Raw genomic sequence first — 25,868 nt, forward strand, 5'->3', positions numbered from 1 at the left:
ATTATGGAGAGGGTGCTTGTGCAAGCCATGGCAGCACACATGTAGAGGTCAGAGGACACCTTGAGGGTGTGGACTCTCTCCTTCCACCATGTTGGTCCCAGAGATTGAACGCAGGTCTTCAGCAGGTGCCTTTACCTGCTGAACCATCTCATAGACCTCTACCCTGAATTTTGATATTGGTGCTACAATTTTATTTTACTTTTTTTGGTACTGGGGATTGACCCTGGGGTCTTAGGTGCACCAGGCCTGCACTGTACCACTGAGCTACATCCTCAGTCCTTCAGTTCTACCCCATTCTGTAATTGGATAATATATAGAATCAGATCAGAAAACTAATATGGGACATCTCCTACCTCACATTCTTTCAAAGTCTTGAAAGGTGATGCCAGTAAGGTCTGGCTAGGGTCGCATGACATTCCAGAGCAGTCAGTCTCTTCTGTCATCTTCTGACTAGCACCCACCCACTGCAGCCACCTGGCAGACCTGGTCCCCTCCTACCTGTTGGGCCCTGCTACACTGCAGTTGGTCTGCTCTATGCTTGAGGACCACATTGTGTATGAGGGAGGGGCTCCAGAGTGTTCCTAGGTGGTAGCTGACCTCAGTCCCATCCCAAGCACGTCCAAGACTGACTGAACTGAAAGAGACATCGCCGCTGCACGGCCTGGGCCACCTCATCATGGACCAAAGCTACGTGTGCGCCCTCATAGCCATGATGGTAAGGAGCAGCGCCTGGGGCCGTTATAGTTTTCTCATGGGGCATGGGGAGGTGGGATATGTGTTTCAGAAAGTGAGGTTCAGAGACTGGTCACCACAAACAGTGCTGGGACTGCCTGGTGGGGCGTCACCGCCAGCCCACCACGGTGTGTACACATGCGTGGGCTGCTTCACGAGGCCTTGCTGTTGGGGTGGGAAGCTGGATGGGTGCTCCACGCAGCCCCTGCTCACTGGCCCTGGCTGTCCAGGTGTGGAGCATCATGTACCATAGTTGGCTGACCTTCGTGTTGCTGCTCTGGGCCTGCCTCATCTGGACCGTGCGCAGCCGCCACCAGCTGGCCATGCTCTGCTCGCCCTGCATCTTGCTGTACGGGCTGACGCTCTGCTGCCTGCGCTACGTGTGGGCCATGGACCTGAATCCTGAGCTGCCCACCACCCTGGGTCCCATCAGCCTGCATCAGCTGGGGCTGGAACACACACCGTACCCCTGCCTGGACCTTGGTGCCATGGTGAGTGTCACCCATACCTGGGAGCCATGGGTGGTGGCCGGGTTTCTGCTGGGGACCCAAGAGGACAATGCCATTCTGTTCGTCATTCATTTGTCCAGCTGAGTAGAGACTCGGAGAAAAAGCATGCCTGAAGTTTCTGTGGGCACAACCCAGCACACGGGTTGTTCAAAACATGTTTGTTGAGCTACTGAGTGAAAGGCACTGTGTTGCTGTGGGCGCTGTCTCTGTGACGCTGATGCTGTGGGTATCCATGTATACTCTGAATTGTGCCTGGTCAATGTGTCTCGCCGTCCACTCAGGGTTCCCTATATGAGGCAGATGTATACCAGCATCTTGGTCAACTGTTTGTGGGCCGGTGGGTTATAATGTATCTCAGTGCTTGAACCTGTGGGCCTGTGTGTACACTAGTGTGAACATGTTTATGCATGTGAGTGCACATGTGTGAATCTGGCTGTGCAATATGTGAATCTGTCCATGTAAGATTGTGAATGGTTGTGAGACCATTTGTGGGTCTGTGGCCATGTGAACCCACATGTGAGAGTGAGGTTGTGTTTGTGGCCATGGAGGGGCTGAGGGCTCTGTGTGGCCCTGTGTCTTGGGCTGGGCCCTCAGTGACAATCCTGCTCGCCACAGCTGCTCTATATGCTGACATTCTGGCTCCTGCTGCGCCAGTTTGTAAAGGAGAAGCTGCTGAAGAAGGCGAAGGCGCCCACTCAGCTGCTGGAGGTCACAGTGGCTGATACAGGTGAGCAGCCGGCTCCGGTGGAACAGCTCCCAACCCACCATCCCCTCCCTGCCCAAGGCCATTGACTCTGCCTCCCATCCTGGCCCACAGAGCCCTCACAGACGCGAACGCTGCTGCGGAGCCTGGGAGAACTGGTCATGGGCATCTACGCCAAGTACTGGATCTACGTGTGTGCTGGAATGTTCATTGTGGTCAGCTTTGCTGGCCGCCTGGTGGTCTATAAGATCGTTTACATGTTCCTCTTCCTGCTGTGCCTCACACTGTTCCAGGTACCTGCAGGGTCAGGAAGGTGCAGCCGGCAGGTGGGGATCTGTGCCTCTCCTGCCCTGCTCACCAGTCAGTGTTGCAGGTCTACTACAGCCTGTGGAGGAAGCTGCTCCGCATCTTCTGGTGGCTTGTGGTGGCTTATACCATGCTGGTGCTCATTGCCGTGTACACCTTCCAGTTCCAGGACTTCCCCACCTACTGGCGCAACCTCACGGGCTTCACGGATGAGCAGTGAGTCAGGCACAGCCAAGCTGCTCCCCTGGGGCGGTGGTGGCACCCTCCCTCCCACCCACCACCCTCCTGTCCCTGGCTCTGCTCCTGTTCACCACTGTGGACACTGGGGCAGGGCTGGCCTGGGCATGGGGCTCACGGCTCTCTCCTGCCAGGCTGGGGGACCTGGGCCTGGAGCAGTTCAGTGTGTCGGAACTCTTCTCCAGCATCCTCATCCCTGGCTTCTTCCTGCTGGCCTGCATCCTACAGTTGCATTACTTCCACCGGCCTTTCATGCAGCTCACCGACCTGGAGCACGTGCCCCCGCCAAGCACCCGCCGCCTTGGCTGGGCTCACAGGTGCAGTCTGCTCTGCCTAGCTTGTTGGACTTACCACGTCTGCCTCTGAAGTCCACAGATGCTGGATGTTCACAGCCTGTGGGACCAGGGATGATATGGGGATGTCAGAGAGTCAGCTGTGGACGTGTACACTTGGCCTAGGGACTGTGGATGAAACACAGTTGGGGTATTGTGCAGGGACAGGGGTGCAGGCAGGGGCTGTCCCAGAAAGAGGAGACAGGAACCGAAGCAGGAAGTGACTCTTGGGTTCTCCCAGGCAGGACGCAGTCAGCGAGGCCCCCCTGCTGCAGCAGCAGGAGGAGGAGGAGGAGGTCTTCAGAGATGAGGCGCTCAGCATGGATGGTCCCTACCAGGCCACACAGGTCCCTGAGGGTAAGTCTGGATGGGACAGGCAGAGCATCAGTCACATAGGGTGCCAGGAAGAGGGTCTAGGTTCTGCTCTGCCACACCTTGGATGTGGGGCACTGAGGAGGGCAGCCCCGAGCCTACTCCTCCTCTTGGACTCCACACCTTCCTCCTGGAGCCCAGCCCCCTCCTTTCCAAGCTCTACCCCTCCTTCCTGAGCCCTGCTCTATCTCTACTTAGCCTCACGCTCCTTACCACATACCTCCTCCTCACTGGGCCCCATCCCTTCCTCCTCAGCCTAATCCCATCACTGAGCCCCACTGCCTCACCAAGTTACCCTCCTCCTCACCAAGCCCCTCCTCTACAGTTGCAGCCAGCAAGTGGGGTCTCGTGGCAGACCGGCTGCTGGACCTGGCGGCCAGCTTCTCGGACGTACTGTCGCGCATCCAGGTGTTTGTACGGTGCCTGCTGGAGCTGCACATCTTCAAGCTGGTGGCCCTGTACACTGTCTGGGTGGCCCTGAAGGAGGTAAGTATGTCAAGGCCGGGCCTCAGTTTCCTTGCGTGAACAGTAGAGTCGTTCCCAGCCTGGCTTTGCTGGATGCCTTAGAGAAAGGCCTCATGGGTGGTAGTAGCAGGCCTGGAATCCAGTCCAGGTGCTGCCTGGTTAGCTCACTGCCTGCTGCTCTCCGTAGGTGTCCGTGATGAACCTACTGCTGGTGGTGCTGTGGGCTTTCGCCTTGCCCTACCCACGTTTCCGGCCTATGGCCTCCTGCCTCTCCACCATATGGACCTGCATCATCATTGTGTGCAAGATGCTCTATCAGCTCAAGATCGTCAACCCACCGGAGTACTCCAGCAACTGCACCAAGGTACAAGGCGTGGGGCAACCCTGGGGCCCAGGGGCCTACTGGAGGAGGTGCCCCAACTGGGATGGTTCTTCATGGAATGCCAGGACACTGGGCCAGTGACCCCTGCAATGAGGAGGGAAGGGTCCCTCAGGACGCCTGCCCATAGATTTACCTGCCTCCATCCTTCTTCCTTGGACATCTCTTTACTCCCCTGGCCTTGGCCTATCCCCTTCCCTTCAGTGTGGCTCCAAGACTGGCACAGCCCCATGAACCTCTGGCAGGGCATCTCTTGTCTGGCCTGGCCCTGACCTGCAGCTTTGGCTGTGGGATAGGCTTAAAGCAGCACTCCGTGACCCCTGTTCATCCCAACCTGGGTCCTAGGACTGGATACTCATGCCCAACCCTCTCCACAGCCCTTCCCCAACAGCACCAACTTGCAACCCATGGAGATCAACCAGTCCTTGCTGTACCATGACCCTATCGACCCTGCCAACTGGTTTGGGGTGCGGAAGGGCTTCCCTAATCTGGGCTATATCCAGGTGAGTGGGAGCTAGCAGCCAGGGCAGGCTGTCCCTGACAGTCCTTGACGGTCCCCACTCACCCAACCCCCACTTCGGCAGAACCACTTGCAGATCCTGCTGCTGCTGGTGTTCGAAGCCATGGTATACCGGCGCCAAGAGCACTACCGCCGGCAGCACCAGAGGGCCCCGCTGCCTGCCCAGGCTGTGTATGCCGACGGTACCCGCCAGAGGCTTGACCAGGACCTACTCAGCTGTCTCAAGTACTTCGTCAACTTCTTCTTCTACAAATTTGGGCTGGAAGTGAGTCTGGGTGCCCATACCCCGCCCCTGCAGGCAGGGCTCACGGCTGCAGGCCCCACTAAGCGTCTACAAAAAAGCGGCTATGTGAGCATAGCTCACACTGGGCCTTGAAGGAGGTTGGATCAGGTCCTCCCTGGTAGGCAGGGGTTGTGGGGGTGTGGGCAGGGCTGACTGGTGACAGGGTACAGTCTCTCTTGCCATGGAGCCCCCTTCATTGAACCCTGAGCTTTAGTTTCCTCCGAGCATAATGGAGATGTGTCTAGCCACTGCTGCCCCCTAGAAGGGTGACCTGGGCTGCTAGCCCCCCAACAAAGATGACCTCAAAGCAGAGGGGTGTTCTGGGCCTGCAGCCTGGGGCAGATCAGAGGGTTTCTTCCCACCATGTCCATCCCCCGTGTCCACTCAGATCTGCTTCCTGATGGCTGTGAATGTGATTGGGCAACGCATGAACTTCATGGTGATCCTACATGGCTGCTGGCTGGTGGCCATCCTCACCCGCCGGCACCGGGAGGCCATCGCCCGCCTCTGGCCCAACTACTGCCTGTTCCTCACACTCTTCCTCCTGTACCAGTACCTGCTGTGCCTGGGCATGCCGCCTGCCCTGTGCATTGGTGAGCCACAGGTTGGAGGGCTCAGTGGGTGTGGCTGTGGCTACATGGAAGCTCATAGGCTCTTTTCTGCCCACCCTTTTGGACTTAGCCCAAGTCCAGCCCAGCCCCAGGCTATCCATTCCTGTCCACCCTCTGGCCTGCACATCCTCTCTCTGGGCCACTTGAGTCATAGTTGTCCACCCAGTACAGACTTGAGCTTGGTCTCCTGAGGGTAGGGTCTCCCAGGCCTGCAGGATGATAGCCTTTTGTAAAAGCGTGTCTCAGTAGTACCATTGCAGTGTATAGTCTTTTGAAATGGCCCGGTCCTTTGCTGTATGGCGTCTGCCTTCCATCCTCAGTCTCTTTCCGTAAGACTGTTCCAGCTTCTCTCATCTCTTATGACATTTTTGGGCAGTTTGGCTGGTGGCTTTGACATATGCCCCGAGGGTTGGATGTGCCTCACTAGACATGTGGAATTCTGTGGGCAGAAACCTTGTGGTAGTGCCAGAAGGCTGGTATGTGTGGCTCATGGCTGGGGCCAAGCTTGCCCACTTGACCTGTTCAGAGATGATCCTGCTTCCCCATGCCTGCGTGCTGCAGACATGTGGCACCACCTCACAGGGGTGCATGGTATATTCCCGCAGGGAACATGACTCCTGTAGTGTCACACCACAGCCTTGCTTTCTGTTCTTATATGCCTGTCTTCCAGCGGCTCTTCTGTAGGGGAGAACGTGCATTTCTCATCTACCTTAGTTTAAAGATTTTCGTTTTCCACAGGGGTGGGGATGGAGCCCACTGCATGATCCATGCTGGCAAGTGCTCTACCACTGAGCCGCATCCCCTGTCCATTTTTTGTTGTTTTGAACAAAATGGTAAGGGTTTTGAAGTCCCAGGTTGACATCGTGCCCTGAGTTGTTCAGGACCCAGGTAGCATCCTGGCTCTTCCTGTCTTGCTGGTTGTGGTGGTTACTTGGGTTTTCCTTGTCCTCTGTGATCTTGGGAGTGCTAGGCACCCATCCTGGCAGAGAGACCACCTGGATGTGCACCAAGGGCAGCTCCACACAGTTGGATATGTTCTTAGAGCACTTTGGGGGGGTTGTGTCATTTCACTGGTGACCTTAACCTTTGTAGCTCAGTTACAGTGGCATCTGCCAGGATTTTCATGGACGTTTTTCTCCTTGTAATTTATTATCACAGGGAGATGCTTTGAGATGATGCAAATCTATGTCACCTTCAGCATCTTCTAAAGGAGAGCTATCACACCTCCACCTTCCATTTTCAGCCACGATTCCTAGCCTCCCCTCTCATGACCTGGGAGGCTCTTCCTGCTCCTGGGACCCCCACCTCACCTTGTGCCCTGAAGCCAGACCTGGCCACAGAGCCCAGTCCTTTTATGACAGAACCATGCACCGCTACTCAGGGTTCTGGGTGCCACTGCCTGTGGTCTTCCTGGTTACTGGTGTGCCCATCCATGAAAGCCTGGTTTTCTGTGACTTGGTCTAGTTCCTTTCTCTCCAGCTCATTCTGGGCATCACACAGTGGTCTTTCAGTTTGTCCCTGTCTCCCCAGAACACCTAGGGCCACTTGTTTTTGGCACGGTGAGAGTCGTGTTGTGGCGTGCTATCCTGTGGGTTTGATGAGTTCGTACAGGTGCTTTTCTACCCACCCTGGTTCTTTAAAAGTTTTTTTTGTGTATAAGTGTTTTGCCTGTATGTATGTATGTAAGTGCACCACATGCATGCAATGCCTGTGGAGGTCAGAAGAGGGCATCAGATCCCCTGGACCTAGAGTTATGGACAGTTGTCAGCCACTGTGTGGGTGCTCGAACTGAACCTGGTTCCTCTGCAAGAGCAGCCAGTGTTTCTAACCACTGAGCGCTCTCTCCAGCCCAGCCCACCCTGTTTCTTAGCATCCCCATCACTCTACATGTCCCTCATGCAGCCCATCCCCTACTAGCCACCAGGCTGTCTTCTCCTGATACAAGAATGTCATGTGGTAGAGTGGTGCAGTGGCTCCTTTCCCTTCGGAGACACAGTGGGGTCGCTCAGGCGTTCACTTCCCTTAGCAGGTACAGGCAGACCCCCTCGGGTTTTTCTTTTAGGCAGAATCCCTTCGGGTGTTGTTGAGGGTCATCCAGGGCACGGGTTGCTGCAGTGGCTGGGGGGAGTTCTCGGTTGTTTCCAGCTTTGGCTGTTATGTTTCATATATGCTGTGCTGTTAGTGTGTGAACCACAATTTATTCCAAATACTGTCACCTTGGGAGGTGCCTGCCCTGTCTCGGGTGAGGCTCACCACCATCCTGCCCTTTGGCTTGTCCGTGGGCTCCTCTGCCACCCCCTAGCCTGGTGCAGTTTCCAGTCAGGATTCATGTCCTGTGGGTCATGTGGGTCATGAGCCTTTGTGGGTCAGTGGTCTTCAAGGCTCGATGTGAGTGGTATGAAAACAATTGCCAGTAATACTAGAATGTGTGACAGAGTCGCCAGCCTCTGATCCAAGTCAGCAGAGGGTGACAAGGACAGCTCCAGCCCTTCCTGACATGCCTTCTACCCACAGACTACCCATGGCGCTGGAGCCAGGCCATTCCCATGAACTCTGCTCTCATCAAGTGGCTGTACCTGCCCGACTTCTTCAGGGCCCCTAACTCCACCAACCTCATCAGTAAGTGCTGCCCAGCCACCCACCCCAGGATTCCTGCCTGCCCCATGAGAGGCTGTGAGGGCTCCATAGGGACCCTTTCCTGGAGTCATTGAAGAGATGAGTTGTCCAGGGCTCACCAGCCGGGGAGCCGAGCCTCCCCATAGGCTTGTCCAGAGGGGGCTGATGCCCCTGACTCTCACACACACAATCACGTCAAAGAGTATGTACTCATCCAGTGGTACAGATCTGTATGTGTATAGGGGTACACACTGTTGGCCCCATAGTGTGCAGGGAGGCACATGGCAACCCATATCCCCTGACATACATGCACATACACAGCATATGTGCATACATAGACTGTGTCCTCAAGAATTTGACACCCACCAGCACCCACCTTCTACATACAGATACCCTCTCTGGGAGGTGGGCACAGTCCCTGACAGTGCACTCTTGCTCCCCCACGTGCATGCCACGTGCCACCCATCAGCTCCCCTGTGTCCTGCAGGTGACTTTCTCCTGCTGCTCTGCGCCTCCCAACAGTGGCAGGTCTTCTCTGCTGAACGCACGGAGGAGTGGCAGCGCATGGCTGGCATCAACACTGACCACCTGGAGTCCCTCCGTGGGGAGCCTAACCCCGTGCCCAACTTCATCCACTGCAGGTGGGTCCCACACTACCCACCCCTGAAACACCTGTTGAGAGGGGGTGACCAGGCTGTCTGGCAACCTCAGTGACACCCCCGCTTGGCAGGTCCTACCTGGACATGCTGAAGGTGGCCGTCTTCCGCTACCTGTTCTGGCTGGTGCTGGTGGTGGTGTTCGTCACGGGGGCGACGCGCATCAGCATCTTCGGGCTAGGGTACCTGCTGGCCTGCTTCTACCTGCTGCTCTTCGGCACTGCCCTGCTGCAGAAGGATACGAGAGCCCGCCTCGTGCTGTGGGACTGCCTTATCCTCTACAACGTCACAGTCATCGTCTCCAAGAACATGCTCTCGGTGAGCGGGCCTGCCCAGCCATCGCCCGACTGGCTCACCCCTGGGGCCCGAGGTTGACCCCGCCCCTTCCCCCCAGCTCCTGTCCTGCGTCTTCGTGGAGCAGATGCAGAGCAGCTTCTGCTGGGTCATCCAGCTCTTCAGCCTCGTGTGCACGGTCAAAGGCTACTACAACCGTGAGTGGGTGAGGCCCGTGGGTGGGTGAGGGGTGGGGGCACCGAGCTCCCCACTGCTTCTGGTCCTGACCCCTCACCATGCTTGGCACCTGTCCCACAGCCAAAGAGATGACGGGCAGGGACCGGGACTGCCTGCTGCCCGTGGAGGAGGCCGGCATCATCTGGGACGGCATCTGCTTCTTCTTCCTGTTGCTGCAGCGGCGCGTCTTCCTCAGCCACTACTTCCTGCATGTCAGTGCTGACCTGAAGGCCACTGCTCTGCAGGCCTCCAGGTCTGCCCAGCTGCTTCGCCCTGGGTGGGGGAAGGGAAGTGCGCCCTCGGTACAGGGCTCCTCTAGAGTAGAACTTCCACTCGGTGCTGTCGCCAAGAGGAAGAGCAAAGGACCACAGACATGTCGGATCACCACGGGCTGCCCACAGCGGGAGCCTAGAAGGCAGCACGGCCCCGAGGTGTTTCAGCTCCACTCCTGGCCCCTATTGGCCTGATTGTCTCCTGCTGGAGGGCCGTGACACTGTACCATGCTCCTAGCAGAGGCCTCTGCCCTGGAGCTGAGCTTGGGTCCGGCAGCTTCACCAACCTTCCCCAGAGCTGCCACCCAGCGTCCCTTCCTGTGATGGTTTTCTGCCCTAGGAGATGAGGTGGCAGAGAGTATTTCCTCCCTCACCAAGCATAGCACAGGGCTGGAGGTGGTGGGTGTTTCCCAACACATGCCTTACAGTGGGGAGGAGGACCAAGCAAGCTCCCTAGGGTTAGGGGCTTGGGCCAGCAAGGCCTAGAGGTAGGAGAAAGCTGCATATCTGGAGCTAAGTGCTGAAGTCTCACCTTTCCCTGCAGGGGATTTGCCCTCTACAATGCAGCCAACCTTAAGAGCATCGACTTCCATCGCAAGGCTGAGGAGAAGTCCTTGGCCCAGCTAAAAAGACAGTAGGTGCCCTCTGGGATAGGGACCCTTGGGTCCTCCTGGCCAGCCTGGCACTCAGAACCTCTTCCCTTTGGCAGGATGAAGCGTATACGTGCTAAGCAGGAGAAGCACAGGCAGAGCCAGGCGAACCGCAGCCACTCCCAGTCCACTGACCCCCAGGACCCTAGTCAGGAGCCAGGTGAGTATGTGCAGAATCCCAGCACCTTAGAGGGCCCCGCATGTCCATGCCACTAGAGCCTGCCTGCACCTGTGCCAAGTGATGTGCTATGGGGCCTTGCCCCTTGTCCAAGTGATGTGCCTGGAGCCCCACTGTGTCCTGTGCTACATGAAAGTGGCATGCCATGGGGCCCCTGCCCCCTGTTCTGTGCCATGTGCAATTGATGTACCTTGGGGCCCACCCTGTCCTGTGCCATGACATTTTTCCTTCTGTCCTGGCAGGCCTTGTGACCACTGTGACTGCATGTCTGCACGTGTGGCCCCTTCTCCACCCCTCTAGGGCTCTAAGACGTGGCACCACATGATACCCTGTCACTGCAGGGGTTCTGTGTCTGCTTCTGTCTCTGCCATGTGCCCTTGTCCCCAGGGTGGGCTGCCCTCACAGTCTCCCTGCTGGCTCACGCTTGCCCTGCCCCCTCCACAGGACCTGACAGTCCAGGGGGCTCCTTTCCACCACAGAGACAATGGTGGCGCCCCTGGCTGGACCATGCCGCAGGTACCCTCTCTGCACCACTGACCTGTTCCTGTCTGGGTCCTTCTAGTCCTGTCTGGTCTTGTCCCGCTTTCTGGCCTGTGTCCTGTGCATGCACTGCAGTCCCTAGCTTGCTAAACCCTGCGTGGGGCATTCCCCAAGGGAAGTTGACACTCATGCAAAGCCATGTGGGTGGGGGGATGCTGAGGGGGACCTGCATCCCTAACAATAGGTCTGCTACTGACCAACTCAAAACTGAAGATAGGACTGTCTGGGTCTAGCTGGGGAAAGGTCCCCTTCTGTGCTCACATCAGCCTCCATCCCCTACCCCGCAGTCATCCACTCTGGGGACTACTTCCTGTTCGAGTCTGACAGTGAGGAGGAAGAGGAGGCCCTGCCTGAGGACCCTAGGCCCTCAGCACAGAGTGCCTTCCAGGTGAGGTGGAGTCGTGTCTGCCTGCTTTGTTCATGGAGGTCCGAGGTGGGCATTGTGGAGAGACAGGCACCTGAGGGACTTAAAGCCAGCTCCTATATAACCAAGACGTCTACCCAGCCTTTCAGACCTACCCATGCAGCTGGGGAAGCACGCTGAGGTCATGAGGGTCACAGGCAGCCAGCCCTTCTGATCCCAAGTCCTGGCTCTGACCCCCTCCCCTGCCTCCCTGGAGTCCATTTCCAGAGGGGCCTCAGGGAGGTAAAGACCCCCAGCTGGATAGAGAGTAGGATCTGGTCCGTGGCTGGCCAGCCCCAGGTTTTCCCTCCTCTTCCTTGGGAGGGGACCATGGGTCCTTCACTTAGGGAAGCCAGAATCCTAACCTAGACTTGTGACCGGCAGATGGCATACCAGGCATGGGTGACCAATGCACAGACGGTGCTGAGACAGCGTCAGGAGCGGGCACAGCAGGAGCGGGCACAACAGGCACCCTCTGGTGAGTTGTATTTGGGGGCTCCGGTGAGGGAGCTGCAGGGCTGCCTGATGCTGACTATCCCTGTGCCCAGGAGGTGGACAAAGCCATGAGGTGGAGCCCGTGGAGGCCCAGGAGGATGAGATGGCAGGTACGTGGGCTTGCTGGGCATGGGGTTGGGGCTTCTGTGGCCAGCCGCCTCTGGCATTCTCCTGCTCTTTTTGTAGGCCGCAGCCACGTGATGCAGCGTGTGCTGAGCACCATGCAGTTCCTCTGGGTGCTGGGACAGGCCACAGTGGATGGGCTGACACGCTGGCTGTGTGCATTCACAAGGCACCACCGCACCATGAGTGATGTGCTGCGTGCAGAGCGCTACCTGCTCACTCAGGAGCTCCTGCGGGTAAGCCCCACTTGGGCCAAGCCCTCCCTATACCTCATCAAAACCACACCATTACCTGCTGTCTGCTGGGTATGCGTGGAGTGGAACTGGGACAATCTCTGTAACCCTGAGAGCTTTCCCATGCTCTGCAGGGTGGAGAGGTGCACCGGGGGGTGCTGGACCAGCTTTATGTGAGTGAAGCTGAGACTACATTGCCAGGTCCCATGGAGACTCGAGACGGACCCAGCACGGCCTCAAGGTAGGTGCAGGGCCCAAGGGGCCGAGGGGCCTCATTTCTGCTCGTTTTTTGGCCCCAAGCAGGGCTGACTCCTGAGCTGTTAGACGTGGTCAGGGGTAGTGCTGTCTCACTGCCCACCCCTTGTCACCTTTCCTCTTTCAGTGGGCTGGGAGTTGAAGAACCTCTGAGCAGCATGACAGACGACACCAGCAGCCCCCTGAGCACAGGCTACAGCACCCGCAGTGGCAGCGAGGAGATGGTCACCGACACAGGGGACCCCCGGGCTGGGGCCTCCCTGCAGGGCTCCCAAGAGCTTCTGGCTAACACTCACACTCGGATGCGCACGGCCAGCGAGCTGCTCCTGGACAGGTGGGTCAGGATGAGGCTGTGTGCGGGTCCTCATGGGTGTCCTAAGCAGGAGTCCTGGCTGGAGGAGCTCAATGACAGAGGCAGGGGCTAGCTGTGGTCCCAGGCCTGGGATCAGAGCCTGCTTGTTGCCACGGCTGCAACAGACATGAGGGGTGCTCCTGGCTCTTGCCACCAAATTCCTGTGGTCCTCTGGCAGGCGCCTGCAAATCACCGAACTGGAGGAGGCTGAGCAGTTTGAGGCACAGCAGGGTCGGATGCTACGCCTGCTGCGGGCCATTTGCCAGTGCATAGCGGCGCACTCAGAGCTGCTGTGCTATTTCATCATCATCCTCAACCATATGGTGACAGCCTCGGCCGCCTCCCTGGTGCTGCCGGTGCTTGTCTTCCTGTGGGCCATGCTGACCATCCCAAGGCCCAGCAAGCGCTTCTGGATGACTGCCATCGTCTTCACCGAGGTGGGTAGCAGCTGCTAGGGGTGGGGCAGGGCCACCCAGCCTGTGCTGAGTGCCCTGTCTTGCAGGTCATGGTGGTCACCAAGTACCTGTTCCAGTTTGGCTTCTTCCCCTGGAACAGCCATGTGGTGCTGCGGCGCTATGAGAACAAGCCCTACTTCCCACCGCGCATCCTGGGCCTGGAGAAAACCGACAGCTACATTAAGTACGACTTGGTGCAGCTCATGGCTCTCTTCTTCCATCGCTCTCAGCTGCTGGTGAGCCCAGGCTGGCCCAGGGGGCAGCAGGGCCCACAGACTGGCCCAGGGGTGGCAGGGTCCTGAGCACCTCTGGGCACTTTCAAGCCCCATGATGAGACTGGATATTGAGTGACCCAGGATGAATCTGGCCTGAGTGAGGCCTGGGCCAGCCTTGTCACTGGCCCTCCATACTCCCCCACAGTGCTACGGCCTCTGGGACCATGAGGATGACCGCTTCTCCAAGGAACATCATAGGAATAGTCAAAAGGATCAGGGGGCTGAGGAGGAGTCAGAGACTACGCTGGGACCCCAGCCTCAGGTAGGCATGGAGCACCCCAAGAAGCAAGGACTGGCTGGAGCCCCCAAGGACCACGTCCCGGCGAAAGCCAGCATCAGATCCAAGGATGGGATCTCCGAACCCCCAGAGGACCTCAAGCCCCAAGATGCAAGGCGTATCAGCCTGCGCTTCCGAAGGAAGAAGGAGACCCTGGGACCCAAAGGAGCGGCAACCATCGGTGAGCCCAGACTGGGCCCTAGCTAGGTTCCTGGGAGGTGGAGGAGACGGCCCCTCAGTTGGAGATGGCCAATCTAGCACAGGGACTGCCCCGCAGGGAATCATGCAACTGCTTAGCCCCTCCCTCCACCTGTCCTTTCTGCTGTCCCTAAGCCCAGGATGAGGCTGCTACAACCTGGGCTGAAGCCTCAAGACTACCAAGAAAAGACAGCCAATTGCCCCGCCCTGGGGACATGGGACAGTCCCTCTGCAGTCTGCTGTCTTGTCTATAAAATTTGGAGATGCTGGGACTGGAGAGATGGCTCAGCATACAAGAGCACTGAGTGCTCCTGCAGGGGACCTGGGTTTGATTCCCAGCACCCACATAATTCTTCCATACCTTAAACTTAATGTGTAGATTTGTGAAACAATACAGCATGTTTCTGGCTAAAGAGAGACAAGAGGGGCTGGAGAGATGGCTCAGCGTACAAGAGCACCAACTGCTCTTGCAGAGGACCCGGGTTCGATTCCCAGCACCCACATGGTGGCTATGAACCATCCTTAACTCCAGTTCCAGGGGAATCCAAAGCCCTCTTCTGACCTCCGCGGCATTACACGACATGGGTGCACTCACACAGAGGCAATACACTCATACACATAAAATAAAAATAATAAATAAAAATATTTTTAAAATTTGAAGATGCTAGCTCCTAGGAGTGGCCAGGCCACCCTGTCCCTCCTGGGCTCAAAGTCACTCCCCCCCAACGTACATACTCACAGAGGCTGAGCATGAGGAGGAAGAGGAGGAGGAAGAGACTGCAGGAAGAAAGAGCCTGAGCCACTCCAAAAAAAGGACGGTTCAGGAGAGAATGAAGGTGGCTGGGCTCCGGCTCCGGAGCTTCTGCCTGTCACTGTGAGTGGCCTGACTGGGAGTGGCTGGGGCAGGCAGGAAGGCCTGAGCCAGACCCCCCTGTTGAGACCTCCCACCCGCAGGGCACAGAGCATGTACCAACCCCTGAGGCGTTTCTTCCACGACATCCTGCACACCAAGTACCGAGCGGCCACCGATGTCTATGTGCTCATGTTCCTGGCTGATGTTGTCGACGTCATCATTACCATCTTTGGCTTTTGGGCCTTTGGGGTGAGCGAGTCCAAGACCCCTGGGTGGGTGGCTAGCTTCTGGGCCTCAAGGGGGAGAGGGTCCAGGACTCCCAGATGGTGGTGTCCAGTGGCTACCATACCCTAGATCCATCTCCCCAACCTGCAACCTCTACTATAGAAGCACTCTGCGGCTACAGACATCGCGTCCTCACTGTCAGATGACCAAGTGCCCGAGGCTTTCCTGGTCATGCTGCTGGTCCAGTTCAGCACCATGGTCATTGACCGTGCCCTCTACCTGCGCAAGACTGTGCTGGGCAAGCTGGCCTTCCAAGTGGTCCTCGTACTGGCCATCCACCTCTGGATGTTTTTCATCCTACCCGCTGTCACTGAGAGGTGGGCACCTTGAGGCACCACACCTGGAGGCCTCAGTCTGTCCTGGGGTGCTGGTGCTCTCTGGGGATTGGCCTCCAAGACCGTTTCTGGTGGGCTCTCCTGCCCTGACATTCTTTCGGTCCCGTCCAGGATGTTCAGCCAGAATGCAGTGGCCCAGCTGTGGTACTTTGTGAAATGCATCTACTTCGCCCTGTCCGCCTACCAGATCCGCTGTGGCTACCCAACCCGCATCCTCGGCAACTTCCTCACCAAGAAGTACAATCACTTGAACCTCTTCCTCTTCCAGGGGTGAGTGTGGTTTGCCCAGGGAGCGTGAGAAGCCGAGTGGCTGTTTCAGTGGGTAGGCGGTCTCGGCTGATGGAACCCTGGCCTTGGCAGGTTCCGTCTGGTGCCATTCCTGGTGGAGCTGCGGGCTGTCATGGACTGGGTGTGGACGGACACCACACTGTCCCTGTCCAACTGGATGTGCGTGGAGGACATATATGCCAACATCTTCATCATCAAGTGTAGCCGAGAGACAGAGAAGGTGCCGGGGTGAAAGGGATGGACGGGTGACTCCTGAGAGGTCACGGCTCACAGGCACAGTAGCCCAGACAAAGGAGCTTTCTAGAATTCCTGTGGACAGCTGCAGTGGGTCCTGGGGAGCAGCAGGGAACAGTGGGTTGGGCCCTTGAGCTTGCAGCAGAGCACTAGGGCACAGGCAGTGCTGTCGGCTGTGTCAGCAGGACTCTGCATCCAGTGGTTCTGTATGTTTACAAACTGCCCAGCACTGCACTATCCCACAACGAAATCCTGTCCCCTTCAGCAGTTGCTCCGTGTCTCCCCTCCCCACTCCTGGCTGTCTATAATCTTTTTCCTGTCTGTGGATTTGCCTGTTTGGGGACCATTTTGTGCCAGGCTTCCTTCACTCAGCAGTGTTTTTCCATGTCGTTGTGGTCAGTACTTTCATGTAATAGTCCATGGTGCGCAGAAGCCTCAGCTTGTCTGATGGGGCCTCCATGGATGGACTGCTGCTGTCTTACTGTGTGGCACTGTGGGTGGTGCTACTGTCCATGTATTTGGAGGGTCTGTGTGGACATGTTTTCACTTGTGTGGGTATCAGCCTACACATGGAACAACTCATAAGGTCACTGGTCAGCATTCCGAACTGTTCTGAAGTACATGCACCATCTTACCAGCAGTGTGAGGTTTCCCCCTTCTGACAGTTCATTTGTCTTCTTTGGAGAAACGTGCGTATCTGTCAGATCACATCCCATCTCTGGCTCGGGTCATCTTCTAAGGTTGTAAATGTTCCCCATGGGCTTTGGCTACACTGAGAGCTCCTCATGGCTGCTCTGCACACTCTCCTGTGCTTTGACCGTCTTTACTTTTGAGTTTTCTTTTCTTTTTTCTCTTACTTTTTTTTTGGTCTTTTTGAGACAGGGTCTCCCTGTAGCCCCAGCTGCCTGGAACTTACTATGTAGACCAGGCTGGCCTTAAACTCACAGAGATCCACCTGCCTCTGCCTCCCGAGTGCTGGGATTAAAGGCGTGCACCACCATGCCTGGCCTTCATTATTTTTAATTATATGTATGTATATGTCTGTGTGTGCAGACGTGAGTGCAGTGCCTGAGGAGGCCAGAAGAGGGCATCAGATCCAGGAGCTGGAGTTACAGGCAGCTATGAGCCATCCTGGATAGGTGCTGGGAACTGAACTCTGGAAGAGCCACTGAGCCATCTCCAGCCCCTCTTGATCTTTTGAAACAAAGATCAGTTGTGAAAGTTCACTGTCTTCCTTCTTTCTGTTGGCTTTTGGTGTTACCTGAGGACCCCTGCCACATCCAGGATTGCAAAGATGCTTTAACCTCTTTGGGGAGCTTCAAGCTCACACTGAACCCTGCCCCACAGTCCTTGCTGGCAGCTGTGTGGGGAACAGGGCCCTCTTCTCTTTGTGCAGCTGATGTCCCACCCCATTCACTGAAACTGTCCCTGCTGAACCCTTAACACCTGTTTTAGATCAGCCAGCCCTACCAAGGGTTATTTCTAGACCATAGGCCTGTCCAGTGACACCACACTGAGGTCTAGAGCCTGTGGCCAAGGGTCTAGGAGGGTGACCCATGTCTTGCCTCCAGAAATACCCCCAGCCCAAGGGGCAGAAGAAGAAGAAGATTGTCAAGTATGGCATGGGCGGCCTCATCATCCTATTCCTCATTGCTATCATCTGGTTCCCACTGCTCTTCATGTCATTGGTGCGCTCCGTGGTCGGCGTTGTCAACCAGCCTATTGATGTCACTGTCACTCTCAAGCTGGGTGGCTATGAGGTGAGCAGCAGCCAGCCCTGTCCACTCCCTACCGAAGAGGTTGCACCCCCTCCTCGTGGACTGTGTGGGGCTCCAGGCTGACCATGTGCCCCACTCCCAGCCACTGTTCACCATGAGCGCCCAGCAGCCGTCCATAGTGCCCTTCACGGCTCAAGCCTATGAGGAGCTGTCCCGGCAGTTCGACCCCAACCCAGTAAGTGGCCCAAGCACTGCATCCACTTGTTTGGAGTGGTGGGCTTACCGGGGGAGGGTGGCCCACTGCCCCTAACTGAGGTCTGCCCTGCATAGCTGGCCATGCAGTTCATCAGCCAGTACAGCCCTGAGGACATCGTCACTGCACAGATTGAGGGCAGCTCCGGGGCACTGTGGCGCATCAGCCCCCCAAGCCGGGCCCAGATGAAGCGGGAGCTGTACAATGGCACGGCTGACATCACCTTGCGCTTTACCTGGAATTTCCAGAGGTGGGTGCTGTGCTTGTGGGACCCGGGTAGGTGTGTCCCACACTGCATGACAATTCCCCCCCTTCAGAGACCTAGCCAAAGGTGGCAGTGTGGAGAACACCAATGAGAAGCACACCCTGGAGCTGGCGCCCAACAGCACAGCTCGGCGGCAGCTGGCCCGCCTGCTTGAGGGAACCTCAAACCAGTCAGTGTGAGTAGAGGCTGCTGAGGGACAGCTGGGCAGGAGGGCTCGGACACCCCTGACCTGCTGGCTCCTTCTACAGGGTTATCCCCCACCTCTTCCCCAAGTACATCCGAGCCCCCAATGGGCCTGAAGCCAACCCCGTGAAGCAGCTGCAGCCGAGTGAGTATGGGCCCAGGGATGAGGCAGCCTAGACCAGGGATGTGGGCCCAGGGATGAGGCAGCCTAGACCAGGGATGTGGGGCCAGGGACTTGAGATGGCCTAGACCAGGAATGTGGGCCCAGGGATGAGGCAGCCTAGACCAGGGATGTGGGGCCAGGGACTTGAGATGGCCTAGACCAGGAATGTGGGCCCAGGGATGAGGCAGCCTAGACCAGGGATGTGGGGCCAGGGACTTGAGATGGCCTAGACCAGGAACGTGGGACCAGGGGCTGAGGCAGCCTAGACCACGGATGTGGGACCAGAGTATGGAGACAGCCCAGACCAGGGATGTGGGACCAGGGGCTGAGGCAGCCCAGGCTATGAATGTGGGGCCAGGGGCTGAGGCAGCCCAAACAGAGCTAGGTTGTGGCCTGGGACTAACCACCCCACTCTACTTAGATGAGGAGGACGACTATCTTGGCGTGTGCATCCAGCTGCGGAGGGAGCAAGTAGGCACAGGGGCCTCTGGCTTCCTTGAGTGGTGGGTGATTGAACTGCAGGACTGCCAGGCCAACTGCAACCTGCTACCCATGGTCATCTTCAGCGACAAGGTCAGCCCACCCAGCCTTGGCTTCCTGGCTGGCTACGGGTGAGTATACTCTGAGGAGCCTCCTGTACTCTGGGTTGAGCGCTGGGCAGTCCCCTGCCTCATTTGCCTCTCCTGACAGGATCATGGGGCTCTATGTGTCCATCGTGCTGGTCATTGGCAAGTTTGTGCGGGGCTTCTTCAGTGAGATCTCACACTCCATCATGTTTGAAGAACTACCGTGTGTGGACCGCATCCTCAAGCTGTGCCAGGACATCTTCCTGGTGCGGGAGACCCGTGAGCTAGAGCTGGAGGAGGAGCTATATGCCAAGCTCATCTTCCTGTACCGCTCACCAGAGACCATGATCAAGTGGACACGTGAGAAGGAATAGGAGCCTGGCTCCTGGGCACGCACCGGGAATGAAGGAGCTGCCCCAGGGCAGTGAGGCAACCAGGGATAGCAGAGTTCCTTGGGCCTGGGGGTCACGGTGTAGCTGCCCAAGGCCACCAGCTGTGACACGTCTTCCTTGGCCCATCTGAGCCCTGATGCTGCTGCCATGGGGACACTTGCGTCCCCGCCTGTTGTGCTGGGGGCCCAGTGTAGCCCAGAGCCAGCCACATTGGGCCTAGGGGCCTGGCTCTCCCTTCCCACAAGTACTGTAGAGTTTTCTAATTAAAAACATTTTTATTTATACAAATGACAGTCCCAGGCCAGTCCCTGTATCCCTGCTTTCCTGCTCGATGTTGATGGCTCTGCATGGTGGTGTCCTCAAGGCTCAGCTCTGCCTGTCTATTCTTTTTCATCTTCGTCATCACTGTCTTTGATCAGATACTCCTGCATTTCCCGGGTGACCCAGGCCCTGGGGAAGAGAGCAGTGAGAATCAGCCCTGGGTTCCCCCAGAGAGGCTCCCCGCAGAGCAGGTAGTTAGTTACCTTTGGCTGCGGAGCTGAGCTTCAGCTAGGATGTAAGGAGGTAGTGGGTCCAGAGAGGGCTAAAAGAGATGGTAGTGAGTGGGGACTGAGCCCCATGGAGGCCACAGCAGCTCACAGGGACGCTGGACAGCCACTTACCAGGTCCTTCATGTTCACCCGGCAGCTGTAGCACAGCTGCTCTGTGATGCAGGTCTGCGCGGCCCCCCTGTAGAAGCAGAGCTGGACCTTTGTGTCTGGTTTCACCCTGGGCTCTGCCCAGATCCCCCACCACAGTGCAGGACTTAGGCAGAAACTCACCTTCTACAGACTGCCCTACGGCAGCTCTGAGCCTGGCCCTCCCCTGCACAGCAGCAGGGTGGGGCAGGCATCCCAGCCTCACCCGGCAGCATCTGGGAGAGATGTGAGGACTGAGCTCCAAAGGCCGTGGCACTGTCTGCAACAGAGAGGGGCTGAGGGGACCCTGGGGCAGCCAAATATTCACCCCACCCAGCACCCCAAGGCGGCCCTGCACCCACCAGCAGTGTCGATGTCCAGCACACACATGCATAGGAGGCAGTGGGGGCCTGAGGGGCCAGCGGCACAGCCCTCCCGGGGGGCCTTAACCAACTTCTCACTTGTCCTGTAGTTAAATGCACAGACAAGGATTAAAGCCCCAACAGAGGGCTGTGCTCCCCCAAAGCATGGGCAGTGGGCTCAGCAGCTCTCCTCTCCTGCCCCTCCCCCCAGTGGCACACACACCTATACACAGTACTGACTGTGGAGGGAAACTGCATCTGCAGCTTCAGGATGAAGGCTTCCATCAGCCGGTGGATGCTGGCCTTTTCAGGGGCCTAGCAACAATGAGATGGAAGGGCTGTAGGTGGGCCAGGGGGCCCCTAGAGCAGGTACCATGGGTTTCACATGGCCAGTCCCTAAAGTCCACCCTTGTGGGACTGAGGAGACCAGCACAGGAACCCCTTCTATGATGTGGCTAACAGGTCATTCTCTCAGAGACAGACCTTAACCACTGTCTTCCAAGCAGTGTCTATCACTTCCTTATGGGTACCAGCCTGCTCTTCCAGGGTAAAGGGCGTGCCTGGGAGGCCTTGGAGACATGGCCATTACCATTTTCTCCTGCAGGAGCAGGGTAACAAGTGCTGAGGCCACAGGCCAGCCCTGGGGGAGGAAGGGCTGAAATTGGCTGACGTGGACTCAGTTCAGGTCCCCAACTACATGCTAGGAATTTCTCATCCTGTGTTGTGAAGCTGCCCCCAGGGGCCCGTGCAGATGTCCACTGCAGGCCCACCTTGGTATCAATGGCTGGTGTGAAGACTGAGGGAACTGCAAACAGGTGGTTGTAGAAGGCCACTTCCTTCAGTGTGTGATCCCGCATGGGCCGCACCAGTACCACATCCCCGTGGCGCTCATCAGAGAAGCCCTGGGGAGCAGGGGCTGTGGCTGAGGTCCTAGTTGTACCCCTGTTCCAGCCACCACCATCTATGGTGGGTCTCAGGCCCCTCCACGTAGGAGAACCCAAGATCCACAGGTGCTTCCAACTGAAGGAGGCCAAAGAGGGCACCCCAGGCCTAAGCCCTGCATACCGTATCCCAGGCAAGAAAGGCTCCTCTCCCCAGGGCCAGGTTTGTCATGAGTTTGATAGCCAAGCGGGTACAGCTCTCCCCAGTCATCACCTTGCAGTAGCCATAGGATCGTGCCACATGGAGGATCAGGTGGTTCCTATGACACAGGAAAGCTGCAGAAACTGGGGGAGGAGTCCCCCAGGCCAGGCAGGTCTTCAGGTCAGGCTCACCTCAGGGTCTGCAAAAGCTCCTCTTTAGCTGTCAGCGTCTTTATGGAACTGAACAGCCTAGACAAGGCCTCAGTCTGAGCTGCTGTAGGGGACCTAGCCATGCCTGGGGGTTCCTGGCTGTGGTATGGGTGTAGATGCTCTTCCCCCTGAGTTGAGCTGGCACTGCCCGCAGCCCCAAGCACATGCTGCTGTTGCAGAAAGTTGTCCACAGCTGCCTTGTAGGTCTCTTCTGTCCCTTCTGGTTCCTGGGCAGCACAGCGCAGCACTGATGGTGGCAAGCTGAATACCTTCCAGGATGTAGGAGAGGGCAGTGAGTCCAAGGCCCACACCTGCCCTCCAAAACACACTGGAAAACCAAGTCCCAGGGCAAGAGGCCCACAGACTGGCTCCCAAGAGCAAAGCAAACATGTGACCCTGATAGACATCCCCCAAGGTCACCTCAGGGCCCTTTACCAGGGGTAGGCCCACCCACCTCCTCTAAGGTGACCATGTGCCATGGGAAGCCAGTGCTCTGCAGGACCAGCTTCATCTCAGCCAGAGTCTTTTCTCTATCTTCTGGGCTCTGGCCACAGGCTGCTCCCTCTACAAAACCCAGGCAGGAAGAGTGTAAGGCTCTACTCTGCAAAACAATAGTTTCTGTAAAGCGAGGGTTGGCCCTTTCTTTTGGGATGTTTTCAGGCAGCTCCACTCATGGCTAGAAACTGCCCGGCCCTCCACCTACAAAGATCACCTCTAAACTCGCCTTCCTTAGCCCCTGGACCCCTCAATGGGATTGGGTAGGTACCTCTGACCCTAGACTGTCCCCTGGAGGACCAGTGGGGCCTGGAAGGAGGGGTGGTCAGACTTACCATCAATATGGATGATCCCTGGTACAAAGCGTAGCCGTTTGGCAGAATCTTGACTCAGGCCCTAGAGGGGAAGTGTCAGAGACTCAGACCTGGCCCAAAGGCGTGTTTCTGGACTTCAGACCTTCCTGGCAGAGAACGACCAGTCCAGTCTTCCCTTCCACAGGAGGATGTATGGGTTTGGGTCTTCCCTCCCCAGAGATGAGGATGTATGGGTTTGGGTCTTCCCTCCCCAGAGATGAGGATGTGTGGGTTTGGGTCTTCCCTCCCCAGAGATGAGCATGTGGGTCTAGGTCTTTCCTTCCACAGGAGGGTACACCTTGTCTGTAGAAACCTCAGAACCCATCCTCATCAGTCTGTCTCTGACACTCAAGCAGCCTGAGAGAAGTTGGTCATGGGGCCACTATGCCACCTGCTCGGCACCTCAGACCCCTCAGAAAGTGTTCTGTTACATAAGAATAAGGGTAATAGCCTACTAAAGGCAGGGGAAGCCAGTCCAGGGGGGGCAGTGCTGGGCACTGAAAAATGGCCTCCGAGGGAGCTATCTCACCTCTACACTCACATGTTTAAGAGGAGCAGCATATGAGACAAAATCCACATAAGCACCACACAGGAGGTCCACACTGGGGCAGCACTGCCAGTTGCCCCAGGTTCTGTTCAGACCAGTGACACCCATCCCAACAACCACAGCCTCTTCTCTGTCCCCTCTAGTTGGTGCCTCATAGTGGCAGGAGCACACAGGTCCCTCAGCTGTGCCAGGGTCTCCAAGGCGCCCCTCACGGAAAGCCCATGTACTCACAGCAGTGTCAGCGTTCACAGCCTGAGTCCCTACTCCATCTGCCCCCTTGCCACGTAGACCATTTCTCCCTTAACTTCTGGCAAATACTTCCTGTTCCCAACCAGTCACCTTTAGCCAACCTGTGTAACTGATTTTACAGGCTGGGCAAACAGAGCGAAGGAGGAACGCAGCTGGGAAACCTAGGCGCAGCTTCTGGGTTGTGCCTGCTGTGTACGCATGGTGTCCCAGCCATGGAGGGGGAGGAGGAGAGAGACTGCTCTGGCCAGTGTCAACCAAAACCCCTGTGAGGGCTGAGAAAGAGCCCCCCCCCCCAATCCAGCCATCTGGGCCCACAGGGTATCGACACACCTCAAGAACTTGCCAGACCATGGAGCTGGACGAAGGCCCCCCAGACCATGCCAAGAGCACCTGTGGCGGGGGAGGGACATCAATAAGGATGTGCATCTTCAACATGAGCATGTCTGCCCCACTTCTTGGATAGCCCCAGATACCAGGTATACCCGCAAAGCCCAGAGATCGCAGACCAGCTGAAGAAACATGCACAGGAGACATAAGGAGGCAGCTGGAACTGTCAAGCCCCCAGGCCCTCTGTGTACCTTCTCACCAGGAAAGATGAGCCGGTTCTTCCCCAGCATGGCTCTGAACTTGTGGACATAGAAGGCCTTGAAACAATCCCTGTAACAGAACAATTCCTGTAACACAGATGCAAAGAGAGGCTATTCTGTACCTGCCCACCAGCTTCAAACCCCTGGGTGATACTGTCCATCTTCTAGCAACGTCCGCCCTTACAGGCATTATCTCCACACAGACACTCTGATGGAGCCTGGTGAGGAGAACAGGTGGAGCTCTCCTGACTGCAGCTCCCAGGGTTGCACCTAGACCACACTGGATGTGAACTGCAGAGCCTCACATGTGCTTAGAAGGGCCCAGCAGCCAGAAAGGCTAACCTTAGGTCAGAACAGGATAAAGCCAACAGAGCCCAATTATAAAACATGCTGATGACCTGCACCCAAGACCCCCCACAGGCAGAAGCACTGTCTGTCTATGTGGTGCAAAGAGGAAGAAGAGAGGGTCCAGCATTTGTATTATCAGACTGGTTCTCATTTTCAGATGGTTCTAGATAGTTAAAGCAGTGCCTCCTTGCCAAGATTATAATTCTTGGTGACATCACCTTTTCCTCCAATCCTCCAAGGTTCCCAAAACATGGCCTGTGACAAGATTTAGGAAATCAATCTCAGCCCCCCTCCACTAGTCTTCTGTAGGGCATCGTGGAAAACAGACCCCAAGGGACTGAGAAAAGTGAGATTTCAATCACCCAACAAACAAATACAAAACAGTACCCCATTGCCACCAGGAATTAGAAGGATAAAATGGAAGACGTCTGGTCCTGCCCTTCCAGAGCTAACAAAGATATAGATAAAAATGGGGAAAGACCCTTGTGTTCCTGTCCAAAGGCCTCCACGGCCTGGGAGAAGACTGGAATTCTTTCCAAGCCTGTGTCCCAACAGATAAAACAGACATCTCAAGAAGGAAAGAACAACGTCCACCCAGAGTATCTGCCCCTAAGCCCCCAAGATGCTCTGACCTGTCCTAGATGGATTTCAACTGCCCCAAAATGCCTGCCCCTCAATACACCTGGTCTGCAAGTCTGGGCAACCTACCAGCTCCCCCAGACACCTCCCTACTACCGAACCCATCATGGAGATTCGTTGAATCTTTTTTGTTTTTGACAAGGTTTCATTGTAGCAGAGGCTGGCCTCGAACTGGAAGCAATCCTTCTGTCTCAGCATCCCTAGTGTTAGGATTAAGGCATGAGTCCTGTTTAGATGGGGGGATGTTATCAATGCTTCCCATGTCTACTTCAACACGATGGTCAGGAGCACTGTGACACTCACGTGCAAAGGTAATATTGCCTTTCCAAAGAAGAAAGCAGACCTGGAGAGCGAGGCTGCCCAGACCTCACCTGCAAAAGGCATCTCCCGCCCGGATCACCACCACCGGCCGGCCGTCTGCGCACTTCACACACTTCTGCTCCCGGCTTTGGAGAGAACAAGAACACACATAGCAGGCTCTTGACCCAGCCGGCTCGGGGGAGTCAGCGCTCCACCTCCCAGCCTGAGCTGGGCCTGGGGGAACCCCTGGCGTACGCACGAACCAGGGCCTCCGTTTAGGCCTAGCGGCCGACTCCAGCAGAAGCCGAGAGGGAGAAGGCTGGATCGTAGCGGCCCGCCACAGAGGCAGAAGACGCTTACCCAAGCCGCGCCGCGGGCGGAGGCTCCCGCTGCGCCAGCCCGGCGTAGTCCACACCGGCTTGACACATGGCGGAGCCCTTGGGCTAGTGTCTCTGCAGGGGTCCGCGGCGCAGAGCCGGCGCGCCGTGATGACGCCAGGTGCAGAGCGGCGCGGCCGTGACGCTCAGGGGGAGGAGCCGTCTCGTGA

General features: G+C 57.0%; 2 protein-coding genes across 5 annotated transcripts; one reads left to right on the plus strand and one right to left on the minus strand.

The window, feature by feature from the left end:
* The first annotated feature begins 567 nt into the window (after positions 1-567).
* On the plus strand, positions 568-19,760 carry Piezo1 (piezo type mechanosensitive ion channel component 1). 2 transcript variants are annotated; one of them, XM_008840542.3, is made up of 41 exons: positions 568-715; positions 963-1,223; positions 1,857-1,968; positions 2,059-2,237; positions 2,318-2,466; positions 2,622-2,804; positions 3,061-3,176; positions 3,517-3,677; positions 3,844-4,020; positions 4,413-4,538; positions 4,620-4,820; positions 5,227-5,431; positions 7,964-8,068; positions 8,553-8,706; positions 8,796-9,039; positions 9,116-9,212; positions 9,313-9,484; positions 10,048-10,137; positions 10,213-10,313; positions 10,776-10,847; positions 11,159-11,259; positions 11,659-11,752; positions 11,823-11,879; positions 11,956-12,128; positions 12,260-12,366; positions 12,508-12,714; positions 12,911-13,169; positions 13,235-13,423; positions 13,608-13,920; positions 14,679-14,811; positions 14,892-15,039; positions 15,178-15,392; positions 15,522-15,680; positions 15,771-15,918; positions 17,504-17,692; positions 17,793-17,885; positions 17,981-18,153; positions 18,221-18,343; positions 18,417-18,496; positions 18,936-19,125; positions 19,205-19,760. In XM_008840542.3, the coding sequence occupies exons 1-41, from the start codon at positions 677-679 to the stop codon at positions 19,452-19,454; spliced, it is 6,345 nt and encodes a 2,114-aa protein (XP_008838764.2). In that variant the 5' UTR covers positions 568-676; the 3' UTR covers positions 19,455-19,760. The 2 variants fall into 2 exon arrangements, with proteins under 2 accessions (XP_008838764.2, XP_017655483.1); XM_017799994.2 differs by lacking the exon at positions 10,776-10,847.
* A 20-nt stretch (positions 19,761-19,780) lies between these two features.
* Positions 19,781-25,839, minus strand: Ctu2 (cytosolic thiouridylase subunit 2). Of its 3 annotated transcripts, none has more exons than XM_008840541.3 (15): positions 25,682-25,839; positions 25,393-25,467; positions 24,026-24,104; positions 23,778-23,837; positions 22,634-22,694; positions 22,258-22,367; positions 21,786-22,072; positions 21,577-21,712; positions 21,282-21,413; positions 20,735-20,826; positions 20,512-20,615; positions 20,294-20,429; positions 20,135-20,201; positions 19,997-20,055; positions 19,781-19,922 (listed from the first exon to the last, which is right to left on the minus strand). In XM_008840541.3, exons 1-15 carry the CDS (start codon positions 25,747-25,749, stop codon positions 19,853-19,855), a joined length of 1,536 nt encoding a protein of 511 aa, XP_008838763.1. In that variant the 5' UTR covers positions 25,750-25,839; the 3' UTR covers positions 19,781-19,852. The 3 variants fall into 3 exon arrangements, 2 of the variants coding, with proteins under 2 accessions (XP_008838763.1, XP_017655484.1); XR_003850723.1 differs by having other exon boundaries at positions 19,874-19,922; positions 20,135-20,215; XM_017799995.2 differs by lacking the exons at positions 24,026-24,104; positions 25,393-25,467; positions 25,682-25,839 and having other exon boundaries at positions 22,258-22,404.
* Between the last annotated feature and the right edge of the window lie 29 nt (positions 25,840-25,868).

This window comes from Nannospalax galili, unplaced genomic scaffold, assembly GCF_000622305.1.
Source record: "Nannospalax galili isolate Female #2095 unplaced genomic scaffold, S.galili_v1.0 scaffold459, whole genome shotgun sequence".
Classification (NCBI taxonomy): Eukaryota; Metazoa; Chordata; class Mammalia; order Rodentia; family Spalacidae; genus Nannospalax; species Nannospalax galili.

Coding starts and splice junctions, on each gene's coding strand:
- Ctu2 (XM_008840541.3), bottom strand. CDS start 25,749: ATGTGTCAAGCCGGTGTGGACTACGCCGGGCTGGCGCAGCGGGAGCCT. Junction 21,713..21,785: donor GAGCTTTTGCAGACCCTGAG/GTGAGCCTGACC, acceptor CCTGTGTCATAG/GAACCACCTGATCCTCCATG. Junction 21,414..21,576: donor CCTTTCTTGCCTGGGATACG/GTATGCAGGGCT, acceptor CCTGCTCCCCAG/GGCTTCTCTGATGAGCGCCA.
- Piezo1 (XM_008840542.3), top strand. CDS start 677: ATGGACCAAAGCTACGTGTGCGCCCTCATAGCCATGATG. Junction 716..962: donor GCGCCCTCATAGCCATGATG/GTAAGGAGCAGC, acceptor CTGGCTGTCCAG/GTGTGGAGCATCATGTACCA. Junction 13,424..13,607: donor TCCATCGCTCTCAGCTGCTG/GTGAGCCCAGGC, acceptor ACTCCCCCACAG/TGCTACGGCCTCTGGGACCA.